Here is an 8959-nt window from a genome sequence, read left to right on the forward strand (position 1 = left end):
TGACCTTAAGTCCGTGCTCATGCAGATAATTTCAATCGTTTAGGGTGTAAAATTCACGCCAATCTTTAGTCACTTCTGTTTAATGGACTGATTTTGTGAATTCTCTTAGCTTCTCATACCAGTCGTTGCTCTGCTACTTCCTTAACTTCTCTAATTAACCAGATCTGGATTTGTTATCAGTCGAGATTTACACTTCAAACTTGTTCCCTCGTACGGGACTATTTACAATGGATGATATGCGGTTTTCGGATAGGCCGTAAGCAGACTTAAAAATATTAAATACAAAATAAAAATTTTTAAATCTTATCCAAAAAAGTCTCCACACTTCATGAATGGATTTCCACTAATTCTATGAGTGTGCATTTGTGTCCTTCTCAATAGCCTAAACCCCAAGTACGCAAATGACAGAGCTAAAAAAAAAATTAAGTTGTATGATCAAGACGAAAACACCGTTAAATTCAAAGTAAGCGGTCCTGTACAGGAGTTTTTAGAAGCTTTTTTTATGATGGAAAGCTGTAGATGTTGGGCATTAACTGCCAAAAACTTTATCTATTATTTGTGATGAATAAAAGAAGATGACAGGAAGAGGAGATAGAATTCTCAGTCTCATACGAGGATGCGATGTCAGCTGACTCAAGTTATTGGAAGCAAATGCCTTCGGAAAATTCTCAAAATATTCTGACCAAATATAAGTTTGTCAAAAAAGTCTTGCGGTATTTTTATTGAATTTTCAATTGTTCATAAAATTGGTTATAATAATGCGATTTAAGTCAAATATGCGCCGTTTTGTTCGATGACGAGTTCCCAACGAGATGCCAACTTCATAATGCCCCTCTTATAGAAGCTCGCTTCCCTATTGTCAAAAAACTCGGAGAGCCAATTTTCACAGGACTCTCTTGTGGACAACTTCCGACTACCAAGCTCGTTCGCCATGGACAGAAATAGGTGGTAATCACTTGGTGCGAGATCCGGACTATACGGTGGATGCAAAAGAACCTCTCATACGAGCTCCCGGAGCTTCTGGCGCGTCACCAAAGATGTGTGTGGCCTGGCGTTGTTCTGATGGAAGACAATTCGGCCTCTGTTGATCAAAGATGGCCTCTTCTGCATGAGTGCTGCATTCAAGCGGTCCAGTTGTTGGCAGTACAGGTCCGAATTGAGCGTTTGGCCATAGGGGAGCAGCTCATAGTGGATGATTCCCTGCCAATCCCACCAAACACACAGAAGAACCTTCCTGGCCGTCAATCCAGGCTTGGCCACCGTCTGGGCAGCTTCACCGCTTTTCGACCACGACCGTTTGCGCTTCACGTTGTCGTAAGTGACCCAATAATATCTAGTAGAGAACCCAAAGAGAAAATGGGGTTGGTTGGCCATGTACTACACAGTGAAAATGGTGACTTAATAAGGGCCGCCTTCCTTGGGAGAAGCCGTAGACGTGGAAGACGACTGCTGGAGTCTGAAGCCCGCGCCATGCAGCTTAGCTGGGATGATTGGGATTGACGCAAAACATACCGGAATGGAAGAAATTTGTTGTGGCCCCATGTTCCACACTGGAACTCTAAGAATTTATGATGATACGAGGAATCAGCCAAGATGTCCATGTAGAATTTATTGGCCAATAAAAGCCGTATTGACATACTTTCCACGCAAAATGAAAATACTTTGAGGTTTATTGAACTCCAGCGTTTATTGTCAGCTTGTCATATGATATTGAAATGTTAAATGTCAAAAGCGTTGCCGCAGAGCAAACGTACGCCGTGTGTATGTGTGCTTGTGCAAGTAAAAGCGTTTATTCGATTGCTTGATCCATAAGTGCATATATCTCAAATCATTTCACATATACATACATATATGTACCACGTATGTGTTATATTTTCCTCGGTTTTTTTTTGGTGACTAAACCGGTCCACGTCGTGACGTTGCAATTTGCATTACCACGGTTGCCTAAGGCCGCTGCGACACTACGATGAACTCGATGAAAAATTTCTCATTTTTTTGTTTTTTTTTTCGTTTTTATTAGGTGTATTTTTTGTAGCATTGCAAATGAAAAGCCTTTTCCACTTTCTCCACTTCTTTTTCCAAAAAGATCATTAAAAAGCGAAAACAAAAAAAGAGTCGTAAATATAAATAAATAAATAGACACTTATAAATACATTAGCAAGCAAGAAGCGACGATGAATTTTGACTTCAACTGTGCGCATGGGAGTTTTAATGGCGCTACGCTTGACTCTGCAGCTGCGCGCCAGTCGTTGCTGTAAACATTTTTGTGTAGGCAATTGTCGTCCCATTGGCATGCAACGGAACTTGTACGCGACCATTAGTGGCATTTGAGGTGAGTCGTACAGTTGGCGAGGGCAGGTGGTGAGCATTTCGAACTTGTTTGCAGCCCGAATCGAGCCACACATCTATACCGCCGTCGCCGCTGCCGCTGCTTGAAGCTTTCTCGGCTCCAACGCATTTGCTATTGTTGTTGCTAACGGAATGATGACTGCCTACCATGGCGCACATCAAATGCAAGCTGGGTGCTTAAATACAGACAAACCTCAGATTTTTCATTCATTTCAACTGAAACATTCACAGCGATGCGTCAAAATGATGAGTCGAAATCGCAAAGAAGTGCGCGCGCAAATAGCAACAAGCAACAAGCAAAAAGAAAAACATTTTAATATTTTATATTCAAAAATTAAACGAAGTACATCCTCCCATGGATATTGGCCAGATTCGCATTTAAATTTCGTTTCACTGTTGCAGCTACAAATATTTCAATGATTTGGCACGGCAAGCGCACACATCCAAGATTTCATTGCGTCACACTGCGCTCGAAGGACTTTGTCCGCCGCGTGCTCCGCCCACTTGCATGCCCGCATCGGTGCGCTACCGCACACACGATGGTACCTGCAACAGTCGACGCCGCCCACGCTGGGGTGCCGCACAAATGCCGTTCAATCGTTTTATGCCACCGGAATATGGCGATGGCGTCGACTCGATACGCCTGTCGATAGAGGGTGGACCACTGGCCTCATCACGTTTCGTCAGTCTATTGGTGCATGGTGCGCGCGATGGCGAAGCTGCAGTGACGCTAATGACCGCACAATGGGGGCAGCTGCTCGACCACGACATGACCTCAACAGCGCAACCGAGGTAAGTTTTAAGTGCTGATACATAATTTTGTTGCGCTGTATCGTAAGAATTTATTGTTATTTTTACTTTGTCGCAGATCGATAAATGGCTCTGTGCCCAGCTGTTGTGGCAGCACCGACTTTCATCCGTCGTGCTTTCCCATTAAAGTGCCGCTGGATGATCCATGGCTGGCGCCGCTCAAGGTGCGCTGCTTAGAATTTTTACGTTCCGCGCCTGCTCAGCGCAGGGATTGCATACTTTCGTGGCGCGAGCAAACCAATCAGGCCACCTCATACATTGACGCTTCGCCCATTTATTCTAATAGTGCTAAGTCATCGGATAATGCGCGCGTCTTCCGCAATGGACTATTGGTGTTCGGACGCGGTAATCCTGCGGAGGATGTTTGCCAACATGGCGCTATAGCCACACAATGCATACGCGCAGGCGATGGACGTAGCGGTGAGCAGCCCGGTTTGTTGGCACTGCATCACGTCTGGGTGGGAGAGCATAATCGCATAGCTATGGAGTTGAGTGAATTGAACTTACACTGGAGTGACGAGAAAATCTATCAGGAGACACGTCGCATAATTGGCGCCTTATTCCAGCACATCACCTACAGGGAATTCTTGCCGATTGTGCTGGGTCGCGAAGTGTGTAGACTATTTGATTTAGAGCTGGTGAGCAATGGTTATTACCAAGGTTATGATCCAAAGACAAACCCCACGGTAGCGAACTCATTTGCAGCGGCCGCATTTCGCTTTGGTCATTCATTGGTGCAAAATTCCTATAAACGCTGTGATCGGTTTCATAATTTCATGCAAAATAGTAAGTAGAAGGCGAAAAGTAAGCATCCATGGAACTGTTAAGAAACAAAATCGTGCATTAATTTTAGATGTCAGCTTACACGAGGAATTTCAGCGTGGTGACATCGGTTCGCCAGGCTCACTTCATCGCCTCATACGTGGCCTAGTGAATCAGCGTGCACTCAAACGTGACGAGTTCATAACACCTGAACTGACCAACCATCTGTTCCAGACACCAGGTACTTTCAGCGCTCTTTACAGTTTCAAAGGGATTCTCATATAGATTTTCTGTTTTTCAGGCTTTCCATTCGGTTTAGATTTAGCAGCCATTAATATTCAGCGCGGTCGTGACCATGGTGTGCCACCCTACACCTCCTGGCGTGTGCCTTGTGGCCTCACACCCATAAATAGCTGGGAAGACTTCGCCAATGTGGTTGGTCCACAGTCCGCACAGCGCATTAGCCACGCCTATCGTAGCGTGCATGACATCGACCTCTTTGTAGGCGGCATTGCCGAACGACCAGTTGTAGGTGGGCTCGTCGGTCCCACATTCGCCTGCATAATCGCCCAACAGTTCAGTAATTCGCGCAAGGGCGATCGCTTCTGGTATGAGAATGGCGGTTTCGAGAACTCATTAACGCCTGCGCAATTGCACTCAATAAAGCGCGTCTCATTGGCGCAGGTTTTATGTCGTGCAGTTGGTGGTGGCACAATGCAACCGCATGCATTCCTACCCACCGACATTAAGGGCAACGAGCGTCAAGTATGCGGTACAGGAGCGCTGGCTCCACTCGACTTGAGTCCGTGGATCGAACAAAATCCTTTCGCGACTGTGCCAACAACGCCAACCGATGAACCGGAAGACGTCTTTGAAATCATAACGACTGACAAAATTACCGAGACTGTACCGACTGATTCTGTGCCGGTGATAAAAGAGAATAAGGCAGGTTTTCCAAATCGTGTACGACCAACGGATCACAAGAATTCGGCTACAGGGAACAATGGCTTCGTGTCGGGCATACAAGTGCCAGGCGAAATTATTCGCATAAATGACAAATTAGACATTCGACAGAAAGTTACACCGGTGAAACGGCCAACTGTGACGGCCAAACCCATCAAGGGTATCAATAACAAGCTTGATCGAAACCCACCAAAGCTTACGCTTAATATACGAGGCGTGACTGTACACCGACCGCAAGGTACACGACGCACGACAGCAGTGGTGAACAATATACCAATAGAGCTACGGAGTGCAACACCAGATGAGACTGAACCGAATACCGCTACAAAAACAACTACTAGTAAGACCAAAGACAACTCACAGACAAACATTGAGAGTACAACCGAAACCCTAACTTTGGGCAAAGTAGAAGCACGCACAGACGATACTGACAAAGAAGTTGGACTTTCACTTAACGCATTATCGCCGACTGAGGAGCAAAAAGACTTCCTAAAACCCGCACAATTCAACGGAAAGGTGAGAGAAAATAAAGCTGATAGTAATACTACTAAAATGCCATCGACATTGACTGCTTTTGGCAAAACCGAAGCTACGAACGAACTAATAGAAGCTAAACAGGAAAATAGTTCTACCACAGAGGACAGTACAGTTATCATCACGGAACGACAATCCAACATTGAAATTGACAAAAGCGACAAAGCCTTCTTAGCTACTACTGAGCAGACAAGTGGACTCGCGAAAACTGAAAAAGACGCAACACACTTGGACGGTGACAAGAGCGTTGACGTGGAAAATATTTCCAATTTCAAGGACGCAAAGAAAGACCTTACAACCAACGCACACGCAACACACAGATACGAAGAGCTACAAACTAACAGGGACGACGAAAATACAGCAAAAAGTACTTTGACTTCTGAAAAAGAGGACAACGAACTGCCAAAAAACGCTGACGCAACACACATAGACGACAAACGGGGATCTAATGAAGGCAACAGAACTACTGCGGAGACTACTTTACTTGCCAAAGTCATGAGCAACGAATTATCAAGCAACGCAGAGCTTACAAAAACTATTGACCATACGAATCAGTTGGCACCACGAGTACAGATTAACAGAGACAATGAAGAAAGTATGCGAAAAGCCGAAGAATTCCTAGATATCGAGACACTTCTGCCAAGCACAAAACTGAACAAGACCACGCACTTTGAGACAATCGACGTTAGGATCAAAGACACTACAGACAGTATGGAATCTGACACCCTCGCGCCTACAACAGGCACAGTAGAAATGCGACCGAACGAAGAACAAAAACGTTTACAACGACGTAGACTAGACGACAATCGCAAGTTAATTGTAGTCAAAGTACCGAACTGGAATAATGATACCAAGAGTAGATTTCTCACAAGGGCAAATAAAACTGCGAGCTTTAAGAAATCCACTACAGAAATACCACTTTTCAGTTTAACTAACACTCGCCCGACTTCTCGACAAGTTGAACTCAGACAATACCAAACACAACCGACATTTTATACGCGACCGCAAAAAGTGGTAGTCAATGGACCCAACACAGACCAATACGAAATCGAAATAAACATACGACAAACGAACAAACAATCAACCTCAGCACTGCCTATCGGCGCCTCTACCAATTCTTACACGAACTATGCTACTTCTTACAAACCATTCGGCTATAACAAATACTCACCCAGTTATGTGGGCACCTACTACTCTAGCACTGTGCCGTCATACGCTTTTTACCCAAACACACCAGCCGCCTCGTCGAATGTGGTACAGACGCGACGTACCAAACCGCCGACTGTGATTTACATTAACGAACACGAAGACCGTTATACTACTACCACACGCTCACCCGGACTAATACAAAATATCATATCATTCGCCTCTAGCGGTTTTGGAAACATGAACAAGCAACCGAGTCCACATAGCACGACAAGTCAAAAGGAACGTCCGCTTTATGGTGCGAGCGTATCGAGCGTGCATCAGAACAATCATCAAATTTATGCACCCCCGAATACAGATACGTCTGCCATTTCGCATTACGTACCACGCCCGGCCTCACAGCAGACCGGTCTACCAGCGTTTCCAGCAGTGCCCGCTGCAGCTAGTCTGAGTCAGGTGGGCGGTCTGGTGAGTAGCGGTGTTGTACAAGCAACGAGTAGTGCGATCAGTGCTGGCAGTTTTGGCACTATTACCGGAGTAGCACAAGCAAATGGCGCCGATAGCACATTTAGTTTTAACATACGACCTAAGCCCAGTGACGTTGGACAGCCGCAACATCCATTACCACCAAATCAAATTAATGCTGGCAGTTATGGTTTATTGCCCTCACGAAATCCCACCTATAATCAACTACCAAATCCTGGTTTTGGTAACTTGCCGCACTCGGCAGCTTCCACAGGTGGTCACACATACTTTACCAATTCGCAGAAGGAGAACGCGAATAGTCCATTTTCAAGTGAAAATAAAAGACCTCAACTGGCAACTTATGGCTACTACAGTCAAATACAGGCCGCACCATTGCAGAAGAAGACAGATCAAGAACACGTTCTGACTATAAGCGACTATGACGAGCTTCCCATATCACGCACACTCGAACGACTAATGACCAAGAATGTGACACACGAAGCGAACATTGCGCACGATACGGAGACTGACGAGGACGATGACGATGACGACGCTGATTACGATTACACGGACGATATTTTGGGTGTGAGTGAAAAATTTGACCGCGACGGTTATATGAGACCTGAACATATGATCAATGCACTGATTAAGTCGAAAGAGAACGAACTGAAAAACTTGACTGCCAACAATAACTGCACTACAAAACCTTTGGACGACAATTACGTACTACCAGTACTTAGTACCACCACAGACACGCTAAAAAATAACAATTCACTTGAACCACCTAAACCAAATAACGACATAGTAACAACAAACATGGAATTAGTGAATGCGACTACAGAACTTATGACAAACTTACCCGATATTGAGGGTAAACATCTCAATAATGACATTTTAGCCGAAAGCTATGAAGACGATACGAACGAGACTTTGATTGCTTCCAAAGCGATCGCCATCAAAACGTTGACGGACGAAAAACAGGATACGAAGAAGCCTGGAATGGAACATGCGAAGGTTAAGGCCATCCTTTCCGAACCAATTGCTTTTGCGCCTATCAAAATTTTAACCAAATTAGAACGGTTCGTAAATAAAGCTTGAAGCTACAATCAAAAGGTATTAACTTACGTTGAGCATTTATTTTCTAGACCAGACAATTGGGTATTTTACGATTCACCCAAAAACTATCCGCTGCTGCCTGAATTGCCGTTAATGAATGTGGACTCTTCAGCGCCCGCAGATGAAATACCAATGCCTATAAAGGGTTTGGCTAGCATTTGGTTGAAAAGAATTAAAAACCGAAAAGATATAAACAGAGCGCAATTTCTCGCAACTGAACCACCGAAGTCCATCGGCGCTATGTTTCAAGAAGAGGCCAAAGGCAGGTCGAAGTCGCAGGCTTTTACGACGGTATCACCATAGAGAGATGAATGTTTTGGACGTGTATAGAGGACCGAAGGTCGAGACATTTTGTATGGTTAGTGTGTGTTGAATCGACGGTGATGCCAGTGAATTATTTATACGAATAGAGTTATGTATTTATTTATTTATTTATTACTTCAATGCGTTAATATAATATTTATTTTATTAAAAATTTATTTAAATTAAAAAAAATGGAATGTAAGTTTTTATTTAAAAAATACAATGAGGATTTACAAGTTGCAAAGTTTTTTAGTAAGTACTTTTTATTCGGAATGAAGTTAGTTTTTCAAGTAAGTATCAGAAACAATTCACCTTCTAGATATAGAAGGCGCCTTTCTTCTTCTTCTTAATTGGCGCTAGAACCGTTTACGCGATTTTGGCCGAGTTTAACAAAGCGCGCCAGTCGTTTCTTTCTCGTGCTAACCGGCGCCAGTTGGACACACCAGAAGGCGCCTTTATTAATATATAAATAGAAACCATAATCGACTCGCCGGCAACTTTCCAAGTTAAT

General features: G+C 44.2%; 1 protein-coding gene across 1 annotated transcript; it reads left to right on the top strand.

Annotated features, from left to right (window-relative positions):
• Positions 1 to 2701: 2701 nt before the first annotated feature.
• LOC128855362 (uncharacterized) lies at positions 2702 to 8589 on the top strand. The gene is made up of 5 exons (XM_054090218.1): positions 2702 to 3141; positions 3218 to 3945; positions 4013 to 4162; positions 4223 to 8108; positions 8175 to 8589. Exons 1-5 carry the CDS (start codon positions 2858 to 2860, stop codon positions 8446 to 8448), a joined length of 5322 nt encoding a protein of 1773 aa, XP_053946193.1. The 5' UTR covers positions 2702 to 2857; the 3' UTR covers positions 8449 to 8589.
• Positions 8590 to 8959: the final 370 nt, after the last annotated feature.

Source organism: Anastrepha ludens, chromosome 2, assembly GCF_028408465.1.
Source record: "Anastrepha ludens isolate Willacy chromosome 2, idAnaLude1.1, whole genome shotgun sequence".
NCBI classification, from domain to species: Eukaryota; Metazoa; Arthropoda; class Insecta; order Diptera; family Tephritidae; genus Anastrepha; species Anastrepha ludens.